Source organism: Lycorma delicatula, chromosome 3 (genome assembly GCF_047948215.1).
Source record: "Lycorma delicatula isolate Av1 chromosome 3, ASM4794821v1, whole genome shotgun sequence".
Lineage (NCBI taxonomy): Eukaryota > Metazoa > Arthropoda > Insecta > Hemiptera > Fulgoridae > Lycorma > Lycorma delicatula.
The window spans coordinates 143,993,697-144,021,240 of record NC_134457.1 but is presented as its reverse complement, the minus strand read 5'-3'; the positions used below and the strand labels follow the sequence as shown (position 1 = coordinate 144,021,240).

General features: G+C 30.3%; 2 protein-coding genes across 5 annotated transcripts in view; both read right to left on the bottom strand.

Annotated features, from left to right (window-relative positions):
- Positions 1–12,015, bottom strand: part of LOC142322068 (mitochondrial potassium channel ATP-binding subunit) — a 75,648-nt gene extending 63,633 nt beyond the window's left edge. The window contains exons 1-2 of the mRNA XM_075360717.1: positions 11,832–12,015; positions 10,243–10,567 (exon numbers count right to left, since the gene is read on the bottom strand). Of these exons, the coding sequence (XP_075216832.1) occupies positions 10,243–10,567; positions 11,832–11,887 (381 nt within the window). The 5' untranslated portion in view covers positions 11,888–12,015. The remainder of the gene's footprint in view (positions 1–10,242; positions 10,568–11,831) is intronic.
- An 11,074-nt stretch (positions 12,016–23,089) lies between these two features.
- LOC142322067 (cathepsin B-like) overlaps positions 23,090–27,544 on the bottom strand; it is a 37,486-nt gene continuing 33,031 nt past the window's right edge. For all 4 annotated transcript variants that reach the window (XM_075360715.1, XM_075360713.1, XM_075360712.1 and 1 more), the window contains exon 7: positions 23,090–23,482. In XM_075360715.1, coding sequence (XP_075216830.1) covers positions 23,271–23,482 — 212 coding nt within the window. In that variant the 3' untranslated portion in view covers positions 23,090–23,270. The remainder of the gene's footprint in view (positions 23,483–27,544) is intronic.

Here is a 27,544-nt window from a genome sequence, read left to right as displayed (position 1 = left end):
TTTCATCATGCTTTAAAGATCGTATTTGTGGACCCACAAATATTCCTTCTTTAATAATTGCATGATTAATTTAGAGAACTTCTGTTTTAAGTACATGAAACCAGGAGTATTGTCCATGGCCTTGATGAAATTCTAGTTAATCCTAGTTTTATATGTAACGGAGGAAGATACACATTTTTAGGATTACACAATGGGTCATGTTTCACATTTTTCTGTTCAGGAATGAGTGATTCATGTTCAGGCCATTCTTTTCTAATGAAATGGTTTTTTCTGTCCCTACTATCCCACTCACACAAAAAAACAGCAGTACTTTGTGTAACCAAGCTGCATACCAAGAATAAGTGCAATTACCTTCAAATCACAAATATTCCATTCATACACTGCATACTGAAGCTTTTCCAATATAAATTAAAAATTTTCATATTTTCTTTCATACTAGCGGAGTAAGCCACAGTTACTGATGGTAATTTATTGCCATTATGCAGAAGCACAGCTTTTAAACTAACTTTAGAGAATCACTGAACAAGCGTCATTCTGTTGGGTTATGTTCATTACAAAGTATCTCCATAAGAGAAGAAATACCATTACAAAACAATAAGCCATTTTCTTCAGAAAAATAGTTTTTAAATTCAGAATTATGATTATGGTAAGTACATACCTTTGTATTCTTTTGAAGAAGATTCCATCCTTTTAGCCAGGAAGCAAGTGTTTCAGACTGTTTTTTGGATAACTTCAAATCTCATATGAGATCATTAAGATTTCTTGAGTCAGAAAATGAGGCTCAAATGAACTGCTTTGTTCAAAAGTTATATCACCAGAATTTGCTTCTTTTTCTTTCTTACTTCCATCAGATTCTCAGCTCTCTTAATCTAATGTCACATGTTCTGGAGGCTTTGGTATGGGCAATTCTTTGCAGTGTGTAACTGGTCTCACTGCAGACTGCAAGTTAAGGTACACCACTGTATGTTTTGATTTTGATGTAATCCCTTTAATGTCTGTTAAGCAGAAATACCAGTCAAAAGAGTGATCTTTGGGTTCCCTCCAAATCATAGGGGTAGCAAATGGCATGTGGCGTGTGCCATCTTTCCAAGCAGTGAGAAGTCTAGTACATGATAAACAACAGATATGTGGGGCCCAGGCCCTTGTTTGGTCCCCAACTTTAGACCCAAAATAAAATTTGTAACACGTTTTTACTAATGGAGTAAAGTTTCGCTTTTGGGACTTGAGTGTCACTTCACCACATACATAACAAAAATTGAAAGGATGATTTAAACAAACTCTAGGCACTTTTTAACTAACAATTAATTAAAAGAAATAAAATTGTAAAAATGTAATACACAATAATTGAGACACACAAAGCACTCATAATGAGGTGTTACTGGTTCACTACTATCTCACAACTGGCATTATTCTGATGAATGTGTGCTACACTAGATTACATCTGTATATGTCTCTATACGTCTGAACCTGCACAACAGTTGCAACGCTACCCTTTGAGTTAGCTCATTTGTTTCTATCATATTTACAATGCCCTAGGAGCTTTTACTTGACAATGGACAAAAAAACGTTTTAAAATATTTAAAAAAATTAAAATAACAAAAAACTGTGGGTGATGGAGAAATTCCAAATACATATATGAAAACAGGATAAAAAACTGCATTAAATACACCTATTGGTGCTCGTGTAACAAAAATCATGTTGACCAGTGTTATGTATTATTTAACTTGTTTAGAATAGTGATTTATACCCATCATTTGTCATTATCCAATCATCTATTTTTTTAAGGAGTGTTTTGTTCACTCTGCTTCACATAGATTTAGCAGGAATAAGATTCATTAGTTTAGCAGAAATATACATGAAACGTCGTTTGCAAACCGATAGGTCATTTCTGGGTATTATAGATGGCCCCAGATTATAAAATGAATTACTGGTTAATATTTCATATTATATTACATTTTTATTAATACATAAAACAATGCTTTTAAAGTAGTAGAGCTGTCTCACTGTTACATTAAATTCCTGGAATAGATCAGCTGTAGGATAAAGTCTGAGCTTATTTAAGGCTGCTTTTATTAAGTGTTTCTGAAGCACATAAGCTTTATTAAAGTGCATGTTTCTTGCCCCACCCATCAAGATATTCCATATTGCAATATTGATTGGGCATATGCAAATTACACAAGTCTAGCAATACTGTTATTTTTTGGTTTATTAATTTGGTTGAATTTAAGGATTAAGTATTTAATTCTTTTGCACATATTGTTAAAGTGCGAGTCCCATTTTTAATGTGAGGGTTTACCCAGACACCAAGATATTTTACTTTATTTACTTTTTCTAGTTTGGGACACAGACATGAAGTAAAAGTTGGCTTTTTGCAGTTTATTGAATGCATGGTTAAATTATTTAAGTTAGGAGGCTGACTACCATGATTTGTAGAAAACATTATAAACACGCTTTTTTTTAAGATTTAAGGTTAGTAGATGTTTGTCAAACCAAGCTTTGATATCCCTAAGAGCTTCTGAAGCTGATCTTATAACCTCATCCCATAAGGAGCCTCAGAAAATCAAGGCAGTATCATCAGTGAAAGATATTATATCACAGTTTTTTATTTTTAGTTTTAGCAAGTTATTTATGTACAATATGAATAAGATAGGGGACAAGACTGATCCCTGTGGTAGGCCATATCCAGACAAAAGCTAGTATTTTTTTTGATCTGCGTAAGTATTTGTGATCTGTTTTTTAAGTAACTTGTAAATAATTTATGAGGTAAGCCATGTATTCCCAAACTATTCAATTTTTGTAGTAGCTTTGAATGTGGGATGGTGTCAAAGGCTTTCGCCAGATCTAAAAATACTACAATAATTTTTTTATTATCCTTAAAGTTATTTAATATGGAGTCGATAAAATAATTTGTCACATCTTGGGTGCTTTTCTTTTGTTGAAATCATATTGATTTGCATGAATTATGTTGAATTTACTTAAATATTTTGTAACTTGTGATTTGATCATTTTTTCCATAACTTTAGATAGACCATTTAATTAAGCTTATTGGACAGTAATTTGTGGGAATACAACAATCTCCCGACTTGAAGAGTGGGAGCAATTTTAAATTTACTTGGAAAATACCCTATGGCAAAACAACTATTTATTTATTAGGCTATATATGGAGAGATTTCTTGTAAGAGTACGTTTTGAAACCATCAATACCTCAATACCAGGAGCCGAATTATTTTTGAGAAGAGTAATTATATCGATAATTTTGTTTTTAATTTGTTGGAAACAGAAAAAAGCCTGCGAGATGCCATTTCCACATCTGGTTCATGACTGTCATGCATAACAGGCATATTTGCATTAACAACTTTTCCACATAGTCCTTACCTACCTGAACAAAATAGTCATTTAAAATTTCAGGATCTATTTCTGAAATAGTTTTTGTTTTTTTAATATTTAATAGTTCGTTTTTATAGTCCCATGTCTTTTCACAAAGTTTCCTTTGGCTTGTAAAATTTTACTTTTATAATAGTCATGTTTACATTTTTTAATTAGTTTGCCTAAAAGATTTCTGTATTTTTTATTTGGCACTGAAAGGTTGTTTGAGGAGAGTTTTGTATAATTTATCATGATTACTTATAGATGTGACTAAGCCAATAGTTATCCAGTTTTTTAAAGGTCTATATTTGTGTGTTATATGTTTTTTATGCATTACATTTTTTATGTGATTGGTCAGTTTATTCAAAAAAGAATTTAGCATATCATCAAATTCTGTACATGACCCAACAACATTCTCCCACTCTTCTACTTTAAGATTTTGCACTAAAATATGTATAAGATCTACTTCTTCATTAAATGAATTTAGTATTGTTATTTACCTTATATTCTATTCCGAGGTGGAGGAGAGAGCAAAAATGATCAGTGATCTTAGTTTTAAGAATTGATGTAATAATACCTTCAGAATAAAGATATTCTTAAACAATATATGATAGATAAAAGATTCAGTATTTTCTTGTATCTTTGTGGGTTTATTTATTATATGACTTGAAGCCATTTCATGATAGTATACTAAAATATTCATAAACTTTGTTTATCTTTCCATTTAAATGGATGTTCATATCCCCGATTAAGTTTTATCACTGTCCCTAAACCTATGTAAACAGTCATTCAAACTGTTAAGGAATGTATCCAAAACTGAATATGGTGATCTATAAAAGCAATGAGAATAATCTTTCTGGAATCTTGCAGATTCTCAATACACAAAATTATTGAATTTACTTTGTGTACTTTAAAATTAATTCTTTTAACCTTTAGTTTTTCATTGGAAAACAGACAAATACAGTTACATTTGTTATAGGGACCAAGCTCATAATACACTAAGTATACATTTAGATTTTAATTAAATTTGTCATGATCAGTTACCTATGTTTCTGTTAAAATTATTACATACCTAATATTGCAATTTTGAAGTAGATAGGCAAATTCATCAAAATTTCTATTTAAGCTAAGAATTTTCATTTGCAATATATTAAAGAATTTTCCAACATTAAGGAGAAAGAAAGAAAAAAAGAAAAACAAAATAAAACAATTTAGTACATGAAATCAAGAAATAACTGCACAGCTGTCTCGTCTCCATCATGTTCATGAAGCACATATAATTATAATAATAAAAACAAAACTATTGTATTAATAATAACAAAGATTAAAACTGTTAGTCCTTTATTACTATCACTATATATTCCAATTTATAATTTTAAATAACTGTAATAAAGAATTTGCTAACCAAGAGGCTCAGAAAAGGGGTACATAATTTATTACTGAAATGACTGAAAATAGCCAATCTAAACAATTAAGGCTATTGTAAATAATACAAAAAACACTGTACACAGAATCCATCGCTTACACTAACCAACAAAAATCTGCAGATCTTTTTTAAATATTCTTTTCACAGGAGCTGATGTTGACTATCTAATTAAGATCTTACCCTTCTGTACCCATACAAATGCCAGTTTATTTTTCACCTTGAGATCCCTCACTGTTTTGTAATAAGGAGATAGATGTTTATTAATAAAATGTTATTATCCTTCAGTCCTGGGCTGATTTCTGTTGTTTTTAACCATTTTTCTTTTTTGCAGCCAAGGTTCATGTATTTTTTAACTTTTCTAGAGACAAAGTTGACAATAATAGAACTCAAATTCTTAGCATTTGGTACTCTGTCCATAGCAGATACTTCATCTTTCAACTCTATATGAATGGCATGAGCAACAGATTCCAAGATGTTATTTATTCTCATTTATTGTTGTAGGTAATGTAATTCATGTTACAATTGCAACATGTCTTGGATTAATTTTGTATTCTTTTACAATTCATTACATTTTTAGCAACTTCATTATTTTCAATGGATAATTTATTTACTTGCAATTTTGTTTCTTAAGAGGTTTTATTCTGCATTTTGATTTGGGCGGAAAAATCTTCGAGTTTTTTGTTGAATAAAATAAGTTCATCACGCAAATTGGAAAGCAAACTCAAAATTTTATTAAAATCTGAATCTTAATTACTGAATTGACCTTCAAATACACACCCATCACACTTTCTCACAGATTTAGTTTTGGCATTCTTCCTTTTGAAATCTTCCATAGTTTCAAGTCTGGTGCATGGAACAAATTCTTGCATTCACTACACGTAATAGCTTCATTTTCGTTGAGAAATACCACTTTACATTTAAATATGAGATACTTAGCTGCCAAAGATATCAATGACAATTGCAAAATAAATAACAGTAAACTTTTAGCAGTATGGATATTTGTAGTTAGACACACAAGTATTAACAGAACATAACAGGAGAGGCACGCACTAGGATGAGCAAATGAACCGTCTTCATCCACTGCTTATCAGTGATTGAATGACAGAAAATACAACAATAATGCCCAGAGAAGAGACAAGGTGAAATTAAAACACAGAAAATGACAAAAAAATAACATTAACACATACACAACATTACCTACATATTCATGAAAAAAGGTTTTGCTTTCTAATGCAAAAACAAAGCACTCAGGATACATAACACTTCTTAGTGTTATGTACAACACTTCAGCATATTCATATATGCCGACTCACTATTTCCCTCAATTAGCTACTGCCTGGTTATTCTATTTTAAGAAAAAATTTATAATTATGATGTCAGAAATGCTCCTGAGACTAGCTGATCTAAGAGTATCTTATCTTATCCTATACACCAACAATCAATCTATACATTACAGATTTGTTATCATTTTATAATAATTGTGAACAGTTTTAACCTAAGTTATAAACTTCTTCGATTTTCAGTGATTTATATTGTTTTTTTTTTAAATTGTGATAACATTTTATTGTACCTGTGTAGTATTTTGGTATATCTTTCTTAATTTGAATTTACTGTTTATATTTTATAATTAAGTAATATTTTAAAGATGCTATTTTAAATTTTGTTGATGACTACTGGGATACTTTCATGTGCAAGGTACATTATCTAATTTGTCTTACAGAAGCAATTTTAGATTAAGCTGTAAACCCAAAAGAATATGTAAGCATGTGTATATTTATCACACATGTATATATAAAAAAGAAGTACCAACACAGTATACATAATAAAACAGCACCTCAAAAGTAAAATTAGACTCCAGTGACTGCATTAAACAATATATTGCATAACTGAAACATACAGTAACTCAAAGATACAAAAAAAAATATACAAAAGCACTAGACACATTAGCATTATCAATCTTTGATGAATTTAACTTCATATGAACTGCACATACGTATTAATATATTAACTACAAGTAAATTTTACATAAAGCATGTAAGTCACAAACTCAATATTCTTAAGCTGTATTAAATTTAAAAACACTAAATTTGAAAAAAATACTAAATAACTAATAACACAAATGAAACATACTATTTGACTGCATATTATACAGGTTTCTTGACTGCTTCAAGATATATGCCATTAATAATGTTATTATCTGCAACATCATGATATAAAACTGCATTAAAATTCAGAAAAGATTTCCCACAAGCATATTTCCAGGCATTAATACATGAATCATAACTTTGTAAAATTTTGTTTATTGTGAAAATATAATTTACATAAAGAGATTATGTGGTAAGACATTTCTGAGTATAACAGAGATTTATAACATTTAAATATAAATTTAACATTCAGTGATAAGAAAATATTAGTGTTGTATAACATATTTAGTTCTTAATTTATCATAATTTTATTATTAACCTCATTTAATCACCTACCATCCAATACATTTCACCTACTTTCTCGAATATTAAATAATTTTTCCAAGCTAAACTCGCATCTTCCTTTGTAGTTTATTCAATAAATATTTTTATTCTGAATACAAGCAACAAATTCCTTTTCACATATAATTACACTGATAAACATAATTTTTGTTTTCTAAAATGCGATACATGATTTTAATCTGTTTTTGATGCTGAAAATGAATATGAACTCAGAATCTTTCTATCACCCACCATTTTGAAAATTTTTTTAATTTTAATTACAGGATTTTTTTCATTTGTCAATGAATAGTTAGCATTTTCAGCTCGTATATTGTATTTTGTTGGCTCATTTTTTACTGTTTAACTTTGTTAACATCATCTGTAAGCTAAAAATAAACAATACTAGACAAAGTATTAAATCATATCATAGTCGCATATCATATCTAATACTGAAGAGTGAGCCTTCATGGACAATATTAATCGTGGCTATGCAAGTCAAAACATGTAGCTAAAAACACAGCTGTTGTTTGTAATAAACCTGGATTTAGGAATGGATTAATCTTGTTCAGTTATTGCTGTATTAAGTTTGTTAACAGTGCAGCGTCATAATGCCTCGAAATTGCGTAAACTATTTAGATGCCTTTTGTTATGTATGTGGTGAGTTTACCGTAAAATCAAATAGAAAAAATATTACCCCTTTAATTAAAAAAGCATATCATTTGTACTTTCAGTATGAAACTGGTGATCAGGATAAGACATGGGCTCCTCATATAGTATGCGCTAATAGTTCTGTACATTTACAAGGATGGCTGAAAGGTAAATGCAAGGCTTAGCCATCATAGCCATGATGGGCTTTAACGGGAGTTTTCTTTTGTCCTCTGACTTTTTACATCTCATAGTAATAAGCCTGGCCTTGTTGGGATGACACCAATGTAAATGCCTCGGTAGACATTTCTGAACTCAGCTTTTACCTTCGTTGTAAGCCTCGTCTGGACATCTTACGTGTCTTACATCATTTTCCTCAGCTGGAACATATGTAATGATTTGAAAGTTATAGCTATTTTGTTACGAATGCAGTTAGGCTATACTAAATACATGTGTTTTCTTTGCAAATGGGACAGCCCAACTAGGGATAAACATTATGTTACCAAAGAGTGGAAGAAATGACAAAACTTAACTCCAAATGGGAAAAATATTATTCATGAATAATCCAAAAAATATTTTTACCCCCTATCCATATCAAGCTAGGTCTAATGAAAATTTTTTTAAAAGCAATGAAGAAGGATAGTACTGGATTTTTATACATCAGGAATAAATTTCTGAATGTAAAATGAATATTTATTTTTTGGTCCTCAAATACGAGTTGGTCAAAGATGATATATTTAACTCAATGTTAAATAATGTAGAAAGGGCAGCTTGGGTTTCATTTAAAGACATTTGCAAAAATTTTCTCGGCAAACAAAAATCAGACAATTACCACGATACTGTTAAACAACTTCTTACTTCATACAGAGCTATGGGATGTATTATGTCTTTGAAAATACATTTCCTCCACTCACATCTGGATGTTTTCCCGGACAATCTCGGAGACCAAGTGATGAACATTTCTATCAAGACATTTCCGTGATGGAAAGCGCCTATAAAGAGAAATGGAATACTACTAACAAGCTAGCCGATTACTGTTGGACATTAATTTGGCAAATGCCTGAGGCTATTTATAAAAGAAAAGCATCAGCAAAATCATTTTAACACAGGTATGGCCATGCAAAATTATAATTTTTTAAATATATAATTTTTCCTTAATTTTTTTTGAAATGAAACTTATTTAACACTAAGGGTGATAGAAAAATTGAATTTATAGATCTGTAATGTAAGTAAAAAAGACAATTCAAGAAATGGTATCACACTTGGAGATACATTAAAATTTTTTTTGTCTATCAGTGTTATTAAAATGGATTAATTTTCATGTTAATAATAATAATGAAAAGTAGTTTTTATTTGCTTAAATATAAAATACTTCACTCCCCACTTATCCCATTGACATGGAATTTTGTTATTCTTAGGTTTATGAAATTTTCAGAAAGAAAGAATGTTTTATCTAATGTCACCTACAACCATTTTGTTAAAACACATACCAGAAAATACATATTTCATAACCATGTATTATTAAGTAGATAAAAATGATTACAACAAAAAAGATGTAATGAAAAAAATGTGAATATCTGAACTAATATTGATTGTATTAAATATTCAGGTGATAATTTAATAACTTTATATGTAAAACAGAAAAAAGGTTACTTCAGTAATGAGGAATTTTTAAACAAAAAAAAGTAATTATACAATTCTTTTTATACAAAATCATTTATTTATTCCTAATATGTAAATTGCAATCTGTTCAACCAGTGAACAGTGAGCAACCCCTCCCCACCATCATGGTCCAATTAGATAAGGACCACCAAAGTACATTGGTACAATGGTACAACTGCCTAATACTCAAATCCAGAGTTCTAAGGTTCAAATCCTCGTAAAGGCAATTACTTTTATACGGATGTGAATACTAGATCGTGGTTACCAGTGTTCTTTGGTGGTTGGGTTTTAATTAACCATACATCTCAGGAATGGTCGACCTGAGACTGTACAAGTCAATAATTCATTTACATTCATACATATCATCCTCTGAAGTAATACCTTATGGCGATTCCAAAAGCTAAAGAGAAAAAAGTATTCAAATCCATATAAAAGTTTTTACTAGAATTTGAACCTCGGAACTTTTGACTTTAAAAATCTGCTGTTAAAGAAGTGATACTTATAATAGAATCAATAAAAAGTTTTTTTTACATAAAAAAGTCATATTTCTATTTACACGGTCAAAATAATAATTTCCCATATGATGTAGCAGCACATGATGAAGGGCCATAATTGGATTAAGTGCTGCATTATTTAAATCTTTTTTTCTAAAATAACAGAAATAATAAAATAACTTACTGCAACAGCACTTAGGAGACACCAGACATCTGGCAATAAGAATTGATAAAATTTATACCAGTCAAATTTTGCTTCATCATCTGCTACCTTTTTACTAATAACTATTTTGCGGTCACCTTTAGCACAGTCAGCTACTACCAATCCAGTAACAAGTTTTGCTCCACCCAGACCACCAATTAATGAAACTGCAGTAATACCAACATATTTTTTAAACGTTGGTCCTTTATCTTTAAGTGTATGTTGTTTCCAGTACCGAATAAGACCTTTTTTAAAATCAATAAATTTGTTACCTTTACAAAATTTAATGTTTATCTGATTATTCAACCTGAAAATAAAATTGTAATAACTCATAAAACAGATAAAACGGACATTATGCACAATAATAAACAAATATTAAGAAGTGGCAATGCTAATTAGTGAAATAAAAATGAAAATGAAAAGCACTCAAAAAGTATTTATAAAAAAAAAAATCATCTCAGTATTAGGAAATGTTGATATTGACATAAAAAAAAATAATATGAACAGTATTTTACAGTACGTAAATTTAAAAGTGTATTTCTATCGATACTGATAAAAATTGAAAACAACTATTAACCAAAACAATAACAAAATACTGCATTTTTGAATCTAAATACAGTTACTTAAAACACATTCTAACTACTAAATTCTGTTCTCAGACTAGTCCAACTGGTAAGACTATGATTTATACCCCTTTTATTTATGATTTATACTATATGATTTATACCCCTATGATTTATACTACGCCCTTTATGTAGGGTTGAATTTGATAAAGTTTTATCACAAAAGACAAATAGCATGAACACCCAACACTCATAGAAATACCTCTTATGTTTTAACACAATCCTGACAAGATAAATGTTTAATTTTCTTATTATAAAACAAATTTAAAAAAAATTAATTAAAACTTGCATTGTTAACGGCTCTTATTGATACTCCCATCATTAGTCAATAATGAAATTTTTCATCATTGTTAATAAAAGTAAATTACTCAACTACCTAAATTCTATTTATTTCCACATTGACTTCTAGTAAATTATTTTAATAAGTAGTTTCCAAGCAATGTTAGGCCATGACTTAAGTCCCAAGTCCTGATACTCACGAGTCAAAGGCCCCCTTTATTCTAGTTTCCCCTAATATCCCATTTGCTACCTTCATCTCTGTACTGCAGTGACTATCATTACAAATTAATAACAATGCAACTGCAAAATTAAAGGGTCAGCGTAATTTACTTGTACAGGTCATTTGTTGGGCAAATTTTCATGCAATTGAAAATACTTATAACCTTTAATACATATTAAATGTATATATAATTTAAATACATTCTAACTTCATATATTTCATAAAATGGCAAAATAGAATATTTATTTCATAAATAGTATTACAAGAAAATACTGGCCGGATTGAATTAAGTTACTACTTCCAAAAAACTCTGCTAATAAACCAATCTAGAAAATTTAGCATTTCACACACGGACTAGAGATCAACGTAATTCAATTAAAGGGAGATATTCACTGAAGTACATCACAGTACACTAAGAATTAAATGAAAACAACAAATTATAGGTTTACCTTAAACAATTACAAGTTTGTAATGAAAATGAACTGAAGGATAATTTCCAAAGCATGTTTTATTAAAGAAAGACGAAAATTTTCCAATCAATTACATGTTTTTTTTACACACACATTAAATTAGCTCTGTACTAGAAGATCATAACCTATAGCAATCTCACTAGTCATGGGAAAAATCGTGAAAGAGCCGTTCCTTCGATTCGATTCTTTTTACTGAACGAAAGAATCGAGAATCGGTTTGCAGGAGAAACCGATCTTTTTACAATTCTTAACAATGAAACGGATAGGCGACGGGAAACCACATCTTTCTCAATTACGATTCGATTCATAGCAATCTTTCTTATGCATAGTTTGTAGTGAGGGATCCTCCTACCATACCAAATTCTAGCCTGTGTTTATTTTATTTATTTATTTATTGTATTCCACACGTGGCGCGTAATTTATTACATCACCATCACTAATGTTTATTGACATTCGGCAAATTTATTACTTCCGATTATAAAATATTTTCATTAACTGTGCTATTTAACCGAGTTAATCTTAAACAATTAAATTTTATCTTAAGCCCCATAAAACAATTTTTGTTTATCATTAACTACAGCGAATGAGAGCCAAATATATATTTTTTTCAACTCATCTTTTTTTCCTTGTTAACCTTTGGAAGAACCGTCAGGAATTACTTCAGAAGGTGAATAAGGGTGATATATGTATGAGTGTAAATGAAGTTTAGTCATGTAGTCTCAGGTCGACTAGTTCTGAAATGTGTGGTTAATTGAAACCAACCACCAAAGATCACCGGTATCCACGATCTAGTATTCAAATCCGTATAAAAGTATCTGTCTTTACTAGGACTTGAACCTTAGAATGTTCGACTTCGAAATCAGCTGATTTGCGTAAACGCGTTCACTACTAGACCAAGTAAAAGAGTTTATAACTAGAAAATTTATCTTTAATTAATTTCTCTAAAGCTATAAATGACAAAATGAATAATTAAAAATAATATAGCTTGTACCATACCTTATTTTTGAGCGATCCATTGATTCCGTCTTTGTTTTTTTCATCATGTTATTTTATATTTACTTTGTTTTTTTTAATACGCGCAGAGTTACTTACACACAAAAAGTTACTTACAGACACACACAAAAATTTTGTTTTTATAAATTGTTGGTTCTATTATCACAAAAAAATAATGAAAACAAATAAAAATTAAGCAAAATAAATAATAGGTTAATACCTTTCAAATAAACTTTATAGTATTTTACATATTTCATGTAGAAATATAATTTTTTTCGAAATTTTTTGATGTAAGTCTATTTCGCCTTTCTGTTATTAACTGTCCCGCTTTTGAAAAAAAAAATCGTTCACAGGGAACAGAGGTTGCAGGAATGCAAAGTCTAGTTTGCATTATTTTAAGGCGGATAAATTAACCGCCTTTCTTTCCACCAAGAGAGAGGATTTTGTGTTCTTGAGATGAGAGGTTCATTTATATATTTATCTAGCTCTAAAATTCCTGCTACTGTTGGGTTTGAATTAGGTAAAATTGGTGTTACTTTTTTATTAAAATCTTCCCATGCAGTTGAAATGGAGGGTTTAATTATTTTCTTGTTCGGTTTCAAACCTATCGCCTTGTTCGATCTGAATACTTCGAACTTTATGTGAAAGTTTTGTGTAAGCATTTTGGTAAGATGCTTCATCTTTAAAGCATTTTTTTTAAAGCGAGGATCTAATAGCATGCTTTCAAGCAAAATGTTACTATTTTCAACATCCTTATATCTATGTTGCAGTTGGTCTAACATCTTGTTACATACTTTAACGATTTCAGAATTCTGAGTAGAAGATTTATTGTTAAGTACATGTCTCGTCATCGCTCGCGCCAATAAACAGATTTTTGAAATAGTGACAGTTTTTTGAGAACTTATTTCAATAGTTATCTCTTCAAACATTTTCAATAATTTGCACATTTCAGCTATAACTGTCCACTCATCAAATGAAATATTATTTAGAATAGGATTCACCAAAGCAATAGTCGAAATTAGTGGTTCTTTTGTTTCTAATAATCTATTAAACATGTGCAGGAGTGAGTTCCATCGGGTAGGCACTTCCTGTTTTAATTTTAATTCTTTAAAATTCATTTGTCGTTGCACGTTTTGTAGTTTGGAGGCAGCATGAGAACTTCGTTTAAAAAATTCGACAATTGCCTTCGATTTTATTACAATTGTTTTTACTTCAGACACTGCTGCTTGGACAATTAAATTAATTGTATGGGCTGAGCAAGGAATATGGCGTAGCTGACAATTGCGAATAGCAGCTTTTAAATTTGCTGCATTGTCACTAACAACCGCTCCTATTTTGTCAGTAATATCCCATTCATTGAATTTACCTTGTAATTCAATGGCAATGTTTTCAGCCGTATGTTGACTGCAGATTTCCATACAAGTAAGTAATTGGGTTTTTAAATTGCAATCATGGTCAATGAAATGGACAGTTACGGCCATATAATTATTATTTGAAACTGATGTCCAACTGTCAGTGGTTATTGCGCATGCTTCTATATTATATAATGACTTACGAATCTCACAAGAAATTGTCACATATAATTGTGGAATTAAACTAGTTGTAATTGTTTTCCGACTTGGAAACGAATAGTGTTTAACATATGAACAAACTTCTTGAATTCTTCATCCTCAACGAGTGAAATACGTTGATATTCTTTAGTTATTAACCTAATTAATTGAATATCTAACGCTCGGCTTTTACTTTGAGGGACAGGTTTTGTAACAAAGGAAGTAAGGGACAACTGTTGTGTTTTTTTTTAGGACAAAGATGTTATTGGAAGCACAGAAGAAGGATTAGGCGATTCAATAAGGTTTGTTAATTTAAGGGCTAATTGCTGCGATTCATTTGGTTCAGTCGCAGTAGACGTAGTCGGATTTAAGTTATAATGCATTTCTGAAACATAATCAGGACAAGGATTTTTTTGTCTTGAAATATCAACTCCCGGGTGTTTAATTTTAATATGACGAGATGGGTTACTAGTCGTCCCACCGGCATAGCATACTGAACTGCGGCAAAAATTACACAAAGCTTTTCCAGGGCTTGCTTCCGAAAAGCAAGTCCAGATGTGACTTCTTTTTCTGCAGCTCATCTTTATAAATTTAAAAACAAAATATTCTTTTTTAAAAGTGCTTACAAAATAACCTACTTACGTAAAAACTAATGATTTAAAAAAATAATACCGATAAACATTTAGAAAAAAAATCGTCTTCTGATTATGTAAAGTAAAAAAATCTTACGAAATTGAGTAGGCCCAAATAAAAAAAATATAAACAAACTAAAAACACAACTCTTAAATAGAACACTCAAAGATTATTCACCACGAAAACAAAATCGACTGTCGTCTTTTATCCGTCTACTAAGAATAATTGTAAAATATATCTTGAGCATGACAGTATGCGCAAAAGAACGACAGTAATTAATATTGTGCAACATAGCTTCCCGTCCGAATGAAATTAAAAGAAAAAAGAATAATTATGTCATATAGAATGTGTGCGTAACAGTTTAAATTTTCCCTTCTCTGTTTAGCGATGAGGTTTGTTGATATAAGCTGTTTTCGTAAAGGAATTGAATAATAGATGAAATAAGGAGAATAGTTGGGTAGATGGAAGGAAATAGAGCATGCGTATTAGAAGTGATAGGCTACTAAAAATCGTATTCAACCGGAAAAGAATCAGATGTTTGTTTACTTATGAGTCGAATAAAGATGAAAAGAGAAGAATCGAAGACATTTAGTAGGTATACATCAATTGAGTCGAACAGGAGTATGAAGAGAGATGAACCGCTAAACATGAGTGAAGAAGAGAAAGAGAGCATGCGCATTAGAGTTTACAGCTCTGGTAGTGGTGGAAAGGAAAAGAATCATTGAATCGGTCAAACTATTTTCTTTTTCGAATCCTTTCTGAGAATCGAATCGAAACAATCGATTCCTTAAAAAGAATCGTTTATCCCACCACTAAATCTCACTATTTCGGCGTTACAGTTAAGCCAACATGAAAATACAAACCGCATTAATAATAAAACACTGCTATGTATTAATAATTTTTATTCATCTATTGTAAATGAGGTGCAAAATTTTTCTAAAGAACCAATCTAATAAAAAAAGTTTGTATCTTTTGTCATTATGTGAGGTTTACTAGTGTTGGAACTTCGTATAATTTTTATTTATTTATACGGATGTATCCAGAAACGTTGTTTCTATTGTTTGTTATTAAATCTGTTGTTACATTATCGACACTATAATCATTATTAACTGAAACTACGAATTTCAATTTCATTTCTTCAATTTGTATATTACACTAGAAATAGTTTATGCGTTTTATTTCTTACAGACTTCAAAAAAGTAGGATATATTCGACCCGTATATATTTTTTTATGTTTGTTCGCGCATAATTTTTTCCCTATTAATCCGATTGAAATAAATCTTGTGATGAACGCAGCTGCTTTTCAAGGTGGTACCATGATGTTAAATAAAGTTTTTAGACACAAAACATCGGTCTGAAAAATGATAATGAAATTTTTTCGCCGTCCGGCGGGTAGATAGGAATAGTGGGAATCCTGATATCCTACATGTGTCACGTTAGATGATGTTATATGGTCTTTAGGGCAGGTAATGTGAGTTTATAGCACCGTTAATAAAATCATCAATAATCGAGATATAGTCATAAACCTTTCAGACCCAATATACATTATATACAATACATAGCATCGGTAGGGATAGTGAGAAATTTATAATTTTGTGTATGTGCATCATATTACATGGTCTTTTACGATCTCTCGCAAGATCGGACAACTAAATTTTTTTATAAAACTCGTAACACTTATGTAGACGCCCTGTAACAACATATCGACGCGTTGAGCAAAGTACTCAATTCTGTGCAAGGTTTTTCTATCTTTCCATCTCAGCAAGTGCTTTTTTATCGAATGGGCTATTCAGTAATTTATGTAAATTTAAATCACTCAAACCTAAACCACCTAAGCTTCTGACTAGAGTTAGAGTGACATAAATTTCTCCTTTTGCAAATACTTATTTCCCCAAGTCTACTATAGTTCTATTTAATGTTGTAACTTGCAATTTGTGCACTGTTATATCCCAACTTAAAATTAATGATAATGCACATCTCAATATCCTTTAGTAACTTGAAATATTGTACTAATTAGTGTAGTATATACACAATCACCTTCATCTTTCATTTTTGTACCTATTGTTTTGCCATTGATTTTTATTAACATAGCTTTTGGTAACTCACCCCTTTATAGTTCTGGCCAGTTGGTAAGTTCCCTTCATAGGACAGACCATTTGAATTTCTGTGGAATTCCCATAATGCAGTTAACTAAACCATCATAAATCGACATCTTACCCTCTGAACACCCTTCATCTCTTGAACCCTCTGGCAATTGTACAGTATGCAAAATTTACCAGAGTTATTGACTACCGAAATAACATTTCTGGGGGTGGGGGGATTTTCCCATATGTGGGAGCTTCTTGTGATTCATCAGCAGCGTTAATAATATGAATTCTATTTGCTTTTGATATCATATTAGTCATACTACGATTACATTTATCAACAAATATAATAGTTCAGAATGTTCTTTTTAGCATTTTCATCTGTTAAAGGTACCCTCTCCTTCTCAATGCATTTCCAATTGGCCAGTTGTAACTTTGCCAAAACGCAAATTATTTAATAAGTCAATGAATACCATGTCATTTCTTTGTCTCATATTTATTGTTTAATTAATTAGTTCCACAAAATAACTTATCGTTATTAATCAGACACATAAAATTCAGAACTATATCTGACTACATGGTTCTAACATTTTGCAGTGGTACCCAGCTGACTGATCATGACCTAATTTCATTTGGACCAGAAGCTGTGTTGCCAGTTTTCTCTAATGTTTTCATAAGTATCTTGAATGGTACATTATATGAATAATTCAATGTAGTTCTGAAATTTGGCAGACCCTCGGTTCTGTTTTTTGCCTGGTAAAACATTCATCATAGTTAGTCATTTTGCTGGCTTCTTAAAAATGATTGGCTAGTAACTCTGCAATTTCATTTGGAGTACCTCTAACTTCATCTTCATATTGAAGGCAAGTTATGGGAGTAAAGATTGTATGCCCACAAATAGCCTTCATTTTCTTCCAAATGTCTGATGTAGTAGTGTTTCTGTTAATGAATGACATGTATTGCTGACAGGATTGTTTTTTAAAATCTGTTATAAATCTTTTTTCATGTGCCCCATATCAAAAGATTTAAAGGCAATTAGATTTTCTTATGTTGAATGTTTCTTAAAGTGTTATATGCTTTTTTATAGCTTCACTTATTTCATTGTTCCACCATGGAATGGATTACTTCTCTAGTTTGCTGGATGTTCTGGGAATGTGTCTTGATGCCGAGTCAAATATAGCATTAACATCGGCTTTGATAACTGCAGTTGTTTCAGGACGTATCATTTTAATGAAATGTAGTCTTGTACAGCCTCAGGTCGACTATTCCTGAGATGTGTGATTAATTGGTGGTTGGGCTTCAATTAATCTCAGATCTCAGGAATGATCGATCTGAGATTGTATAAGATTACACTTCATTTACATTCATACATATCATCTTCATTCACCCTCTGAAGTAAGTAAGAACCACCTTCTGGTGGTTCTGGAGGCTACACAGCAAAGAACGAGAAGGGAACGAGAACGATACTGCATCAAAATTAGCCCACTTTTTTATAGAAACGCATCTACTGTAGCACCTCCTGTGGGCCTATAATCATAAAACCTGTATAAGAACTTACCTACCTGTATGTATAAGAACCTGCTCTGAAGGAAAATGTTAACAGACATACACACAACCTCTTACCCCAAATGCATATATTGTCTCTGTTCTGTCATTGGTAAAAACAAACAGAGGCAGATTATATTATTTGATAACTGATTAAAGTGGTTTCCTAAATCATTTAGGATTAGTGAGTGTCATTAACAGAGTGGCATCAGTAATACCACTCATGAAGGAGCTGCATAATTAGTTTTGAAAAAAAATTTCAGAGAGCACAATTTCCAAATATTTTTGAAATGAGTTATTAATTTTTTAATATTTTTAGAAAAATTTCCTATTTTTCTTATGAGTTTAAATATAAGTACATGTATGAGGTGTGTGAGAAAAGTAATGAAACTGATTTTTTTACTTACCAAAGTTTTTATTCTTTCAAACAACAATATTATCCCTGTCAAAGTAGTTCCCTTGGGCAGCTATACACCAGCAGAGTTGTTGTTCCCACTCCTAGTAGCAGCGCTGGAAGGCTTCAACTGGTAGGGCTTTTAACTGTTTGGTCACAGTCTTTTGAATGTTCTCCAGAGTTCCAAAATGACGTCCTTTTAAAACATGTTACAATTTCGGGTAAAGGAAAAAGTCACAAGGACTCAAATCAGGTGAATAGGGGGGGGAGGGTTGAGGAACTGTAGTTATGCGCTTTGAGGTCAAAAATTTGCTGATGGAAATGGCTGTGTGACACGGGGCATTGTCATGATGAAGCATCTACATGTCTGGTCTCACGCGAATCACTCTTTTCCTGAGCCTTTCAAGGACACCTTTGTAAAACACTTGGTTGGCAGTTTGTCCTGGAGGAATAAATTTTTTATGCACTATACCCTTACTGTCAAAAAAGCAAATCAGCATGGTTTTAATCTTTGATTTGCTCATTCTACATTTTTTTGGTCGAAGAGATGACATTTTTCAGTCAGTGTGTCACTCTTCGATTTGCCGCTTTGTTTCAGGATCGTACTCAAATATCCAGGATTCATCACCTGTGATCACACGATTGAAGAATTCTTTGTCATTGTCAATCCTCACAAGAAGATCAACGCACACGTTTCTTCGATTGTCCTTCTGTTCCGTTGTGAGGTTTTTTGGCACCAATTTCATACAAACCTTTCGCATGTCCAAATCGTCTGTCAAAATTTGATGTACGGTTAAAGTGTTTAAATTTAACTGTTCACTCATCTTTCGTATTGTTAAATGATGGTCTGTTCTCACAAAAACGCTCAACGTTTTCGTCAGATTTTGAAGTTGAAAGTCTCCCTGAGCGAGGTTGATCTTCAACGTGTTCTCGGCCTTCCAAAAATGAAGCCAGCGGAAAACGTGTGCTCTTGATAAGCAATGTTCCCCATGGGCCTGTTTCAACTTTTCAAAGGTCACACTTGCGGATTCCCCAAGTTTAACACAAAACTTGATTGCACAACGTTGCTCTAAATTCCGATGCTCCATTTCCGTAACACACAAAAAAAACACAACTTCACTGATGGTGCTGTCAAAAATAATGTGTTGGCTGAACGGAGTTGAAATTCGTATTGAGCATGTAGAAGGGATGAACAGACCGGTAGACACAGCATTGCCAGATCGCTCTCAGTGTTACCAATCTCATTTCTTTTCTCGCACACCTCGTAAGTCTATTTTATGAGCTACAAGCCTATGTTGTTTTGTCTTTCACTACAGTTAGAAAATTAAAACAGTTTTAAAATAAATTATTGAAGTAAAGTTTCAGAAACCAGATATTCTCAAAATAATTCTTGCTGTTAATTACAACATCAATGAAGAAATGGCTTACTGAAATTTACTACTACTCTGTTCTACATTTCATTTAGTGCACATAAAACTTCCTCAAGGTAATGGATGTACATCAATTTTGGGGCTTCTGTTTGGAATAATGAAGCTTACTACAAGCGTAGTTTTATCCTAAAAATTTAGGATTGAAATAATTATTCAGTGCAAACACAAAGAAAACATATTAGTTTGATATATAACAAATTATGATCCATTTTTTTTTGGCCTCAGTCATTTGACTAGTTTGATGCAGCTCTCCAAGATTCCCTATTTAGTGTTTAATTTCGGTATACCTCCTACATCCTACAACCCTAACAATTCTTTTTACATATTCCAAACGCCTGCCTGAACAATTTTTCCCATCTACCTGTCCCTCCAATATCAAACCGACTATTCCAGGATATGATCCATTAAATATAAAAAATTAATAGAAAAAAAGCTTGTATGTACTTATGTATCCACGTAATAAGTTAAACTTTTTTGGAGTGAATAAAAAAAAAAACTTTTATGCATTCAAACAAATTTGAACCGGGTCAAACGATCGATGGACGGCATTAAATACCATGAATAAAACTTTGAATAATTAATACTTAAATTAAATAATATTTATTCTATACAGTTTAAAAAGTATTGAAGTATTCGTTGTTATATAAAACAAAGCTCATCGAATTTATTTCGATTAGTTTAGTTCCATTAATTCTTCGGATGACGTTTGAATAGGTACGTGGGTTATCAGCGGCTTATGATATGAAAAATATGATGCAAATAGTTTATATTTTATAATGCTGTATTTTATCAAAAATCTTGTTTTTGGTAAATTTAAAATTATTTATGCAAAATCAAGAATTTATCTGATATGTGCTATTTTCTGCCTTTAAAAAATAACATTTTACGCATAAAAAATAATATTTACATAAATATAACCTCAAATCTTCATACATAATTTTCACACAAAAAAAAAAATATATATATATATACACTGCAATATAAATAAAGTTTTATGAATATGAACAACAATATTCACAGTTTAAAATAGCCCTTTTCAGAAATCAGTGTATATAAATATATATTTATTACGACTCAAATCTATTATGTTTACAGCACGTGCTAATCACTTAATTGCATTGAACGACTGACTGAATTTGACACTACACGCATGTGCGTGCAACTGATCCACTTGGGCCTGCGCAAATCTTCATGGTGTGTTACATTGGCGCACGCAACTTCTGTAACTTGCTGAATGTATACTGATCAGTTTCTCCTAACGCATCAAAAGAAGTATAACTTGAAAGTGTTTACTTAAAAACTGATTTTTAGTTAATAAGTAGTTTTTTTTTTTAGAACTGAAATTAGTTTTTTATTTTTCTCGTATAAGTTCAGTGGTTTGTTTAAAATTAGGAAAACAATTTACAAAACAAATTCTGGAATAATTATTTATATGAAAAACGTTATTAATATTGAAACTACTTCTTACACAACTGGATTGGAATACATAACTATAAGCACTAGAATTATATTACCTTCTATTTGCAGGAGGTAAGATAACACCTTCTTAGAAAAGCGCTCATTAAAACCTCTTTAATGAAAAAAGAGTGAACTGATTTATTTTAATGTATTTCTTTAAACTTAAAATATTATACTTTTGGACACTTTGAAGCCATTTTTTGCTGATACTGCTGTTTTCCACTCTTGCCAGTTATTGCTGGTGGTTTTTTTTTTGAGGTAGGAAGATATGTACGAATATTTAGGATGTGGTCAAAAAATGTTTTAGGTTTGAATATTGTAATAACTCATTTAATTAATTGCAGTGTGTTACGTATATTTTTTTTCTAAAAATATTTTAGTGTTTTAAGATATGGTCCTTTTTTGTGCATTTAGAATTACAAAGTTGTTAATGTTGGTGGACTTACGATTTATTTCTAAGAGGCAAATATTGACCATGTTGCTATGGAGCACTTTGATTTATTATTGTACCTTTATTTGAAACTGTCCTGTTTGTCAAGTAGTAAATGTTGTAGTAAATGTGCAGCTGGAGAAGTTTAATCTGTATATCCTGATCCCATCAGTTTGATGTAGTGGTGAATGCGTCTTCCCAAATCCAGCTGATTTGGAAGTCAAAAGTTCCACCATTCAAGTCCTAGTAAAGTCAGTTATTTTTCACAGATTTGAATACTAGATCGTGGATATCGAAGCTCTTTGGTGGTTGGGTTTCAATTAACCACACATTTCAGGAATGGTCAAACTGAGACTGTACAGGACTACACTTCATTTACATATCATCATATACATATCATCCTCATTCATCCTCTGAAGTATTATCTGAAAGGTAATTATCAGAGGCTAAACAGGAAAAAGAAAAGAAAATCTATATATCCTGAGCATTGTCATGTAGTGAATTGTTTAAGATGATATCAAGATTACAATGTGACATTATTTCTTTTCATTCATACACATACTTTTGCATAATATGCATATACCCATACACACACTGTCCCCTGTGAACAAAAACACTTCCAACTGTATTTCTCTTAGTTAATTCCTAATGATACTAATTAATTCCACTGTTCTTTCATGATAATGGAAAGCAGTGTAAGAAGAAAAATAAATAATTTAATTAATTAGCAAAGTTGTAAATTTTTATTGTACATAAAATTTCAGTTATAATTTCTAATTTACAAATAAACAAAATGTGTTTTAAATTTTTTTTTAAATATACATATATTTTTAAATTTGTAATGAATTTGCTTTATAACTAATTACTATCTTTTACTATTGCCTTTTTCTTTCAAAACTGTTTAATGATTTGAGTGTGGAATACCAGCAAACACACCATGTTCAATATTACATTCATCTTTTCCCCTAACAATTTTAAATAAACCATTTTCACCCCAGTGTGTATTCCATGAATTAACAATCAACCAGTATGGAGTACGCTGCTGTATTCCCCAGCCTATAATTTTCACTGCATGTCCACCAACCTTTTTTCCTGTGATGTAATGATAAACTCCTGAAAATTGAAACAACAAATGAATACACACCAGCATTTAAGAAGAAAGTATAATTTTGTAATTTCTTACCATTTATATTGTATATATATATATATATATATATATAGTAACATATAACCAATTATATTTCATATACTGTTTAACCAAATTTTTACAGATAAGTTTAAAAAAATTTGATATACAATATTTTAACTTGTTGAGGGCGAAGCTGCATTAAGGCATGTGATGGAACCTTTTTAAGGTTGTGATTTTCTCAATAGTGTAACTGTAACACTGGAATTTTGATTTGGTATCTAAAATCTCTCTTGTCCAGTTTTACTTTTTTTAATATTATTTTTTTAATCTTAATTGTATATTTAAGTAGATAAAATAGATTGTTGTTATACAACAATAATTGTATTCTTTCTTTTAATGAATAAAATTGAATCAACAAACAGATGGTATATGCTGAATGAATATGTTGTTTTATAATTTACAAGCCCTTATTTGGCATACAAAAAACAACCAGTTGTTACATAATGCTGCTAACATAGCCAGTTTTGTTTCAGTTAAAAGTGTTTGTTATTAAAAAGGAAAAATTACAGGAATCATTCCAAAAAAAGAAAGAAACATTTTAATAATCACTCAAATATTATCTTTCTATACATTTTTAACAGTCTATTTTAATCAAACAACACATCCCTTTAACTATTCTTAGATGAAAGATAGAAATGGTTCATAGAAACTTAATTGTAGTAATGAAATAATTTACTGTACATCGTTATTACAGTATAATATACTACTATTACCTACTAAATATGAGCTGTAATAGCATCCCCTTAAGAAAGTGACTGATACACCCAATCTAGTGTTGAAATTTAATTTTTTAAAAAGGTAAAGTTTTGACATCAAAGTAATAGGAATATTATAACAATATAGTGCTTATTGATTTCATTAAAAAACATAAATTAAAATAATGAACAATACAATATGTAAGTGCAAAATATTAAAATATGTAACATGTAGATGAGTATATTTATTCAAATCAAATTAACCAAGTGAAACGTTTTCAAGACCTGACACACATTTAAGGGAAAAAAAATATTGGTGAAAATGCTATTTTAAGTTGTGTAAGTAGCATTCACAATTTTAAGCTGTGTATAATAAATAATATAAAAACAGTTTGAAATAATAATATCAAACATCAGATCTTAATCAGTTAATCAATTAATGTGTGCTTGGTTAAATTTTTTGTACATGGTACAAATAAAGATGAAGTACAAAGAAACATATTCAATGTAGTACAGGTACAGCCATGTTAACTGTTTGTCACCATATCATAAAGTTGTAGTTGTAGATATATGTAAATGATGCATATGAGGTGATAGGTGGTAGCTAATGGTTTCATTTTAAAATTATTCATATATAAATTTAAAATAAGGTTATTTACAGTTACCGTAGTCATTAAATATATGTCTATATGAAGTGTTCAGAAACTGAAGTGATTAACTCCAATTTTAACAAATTATCTCAAAATTGGATGCTATTATTGTTAAAGTGTTTTTTATTTAGTAGTTATAATGATTAATGTCTTACCTTTTTTGTTTAATCAGAATGCAGAACTTTTTTTGTCAACAGAACATACTGTGAGTTCTCATTTGTCAATGTGAGAACATAGTAATAAAAAAAAATTGTCTATTGCTAAGCATAATACTCGAATAATTTATTTTATATTTAAATTTTTTTAAATATTTAAAAATTTTTTAATTGTGCCTTATAGCTACATTAATTCTGGCACCACTGATAAGCTACAAAAATCATTAGATAAACCTTTATAGAGATAAACATTCTAAAGATATTACTTGTGGCTATAAAAATAAATGTAATTCACAAATTTCATTTGAACAGAGAAATGTATTTATTAAGTTTTATAACCTTGCTGATCTTAATAACAAAATATATTTTTACGAGGTTTATGTCAAACTAAAAAGATTTCTAGGCAATGTCCATCACTGGGAATGAAACCTCCTAGAAGTAAATCATTTAATTATTTTATTCATTTGGCTGATAATACATTAAAAATGTGTAAGAAAATACTTTAGAGAGACATTACAGGTTAGTGATGGTAGACCTTATAATATTTGTTCAAAATGTGATGTTTCTGGTGTTATTGATCATCGAGCAAAGCAAGATCCTGGGAACAAAATAGTTCTTGTGTTGTTGAGCACATCCACTCTTTTCCAGCTTACATCATCACTACACAAAGAGTATTCCAGCTGTAAATACTTAAATTCAGAGCTAACAATAAAAAAATGTACAACTTATATAACGAGAAATATAAATCCTATAAAGGAAAACATGTATACCATATATTTTCTTCAAAATTTGATCTTGACTTTAAGTCTCCTGCCAAAGATATTTAGCAAGTTTATGGTGGTTACTATAGAATGATTGAGGCATCTCAAAATGAAAATGAAAAGAAAATTATAGAGAATAAAAAAGAAATTCATCTTTTAGAAGGAGAAATTGTTAAAAATGACATACTAATTGATAAAGAAAGATGCATGAAAATTATTATGCTTTTACATTTGACCTGCAAAAAGCTCTTTTATTTCCAAAACTGACCACATCAATAGCTTATTATAAACGTAATTTTTATTTTTACAACCTTGGTTGCCATTGCTTGAAAACTGACCAACGATTTATGTATGTGTGATCTGAAACAAAAGGGTCTCGAGGTTGTCAAGAAGTAGCTGCATGTTTAAATGCCAAAAAAATGTTAAGCACATTGTATTATTAGTTCATGTGTTATTAGTTCTCAGATTACAGCAAAATGTTTTTGACTCAAATTTCTACTGTCAGGACATAGTTTTCTGTCGAATGATGAAGACTTTCGTTTAAGTGAAAAACCATTTAAAAAAATTAATTTTATGAAAATTATTATAGGTTAAGCACAAATATTACTTGCTTCAGTGGAGCAAAATGAATTGCATCCAGATGTGCGATCAATTTCAATAACAAAAAAAATAAGATATGATGTCATTGCAGTATATACCATCAGTACACCATTGGTATTACAAAAATTTGGTTAGAGAACATTCAGCTTCCAAACTTCATTCAAATGATGTTGCTGTAGATTATGGTGATAAGTTATAAATCAATAATTTTTACTTCCTTGTATGAAATAAAGAAGTATTGTGATCGCGAAAAATTTAGATTTTCAGATTTCAATGGAAATATCCATTTTGACCATCTCTGAATCCATTTTGACTAGTTTCGGCGTGACGTCTTTACGTATGTAGGTATGTATCTTGCATAACTCAAAAACGATTAGCCGTAGGATGTTGAAATTTTGGATTTAGGACTGTTGTAACATCTAGTTGTCATTTCCTCTTTTGGTTGCAATAGACTAGACCAAAAGTGTCCATAAAAGCCCAAAATCCAAAAAAATTAGATTTTGGACTTTTTCTTAACTGCAGTAATAAGCCCTCATTGTGAGCTTTTCAGTGATATATCATAAGTTATACTTATTTTCATTGGTTCCACAGTTATAGCCAAATAAAATATAAATTAATGAAATATGAGGTTCTTACAAGGGGAAGGCACATTGGTTCGAATCAGACTTCATCTCCTTTTTTAACTATTTTTTTAATTTAAATATATTGATTTACTCATAATTAACTTCTGCTTGTAAAAAAAAATTACAATAAATAATAATTCAATAATAACAATAAAAAAAAAGTTATTAATGAAATAAAATTTTATGTACTTTCCATTTTAAAGAAATGAGTATATGTGTATAGGCGTACAACGATGTCATTTGTGTCCACTTCAAATTTTTTTGAATTAAGGAATTATCATTATTGAAATAAATACATTCTTTTAGGATATTTAAATAATATTCATATAGTAAAATATTTTTATAATCATTCTAACTTTTCATTAAATTTTAGCATTCTTTATTTGACAAAGAGATTAACTCCAAAAATGTGAGAATGTTATTGGTAATTATGATAAAATTATTTTTCCGTTGTTTAAATTTGATGTAAATAGCTTTACTTTTCTGTAAAAAACCAACAATT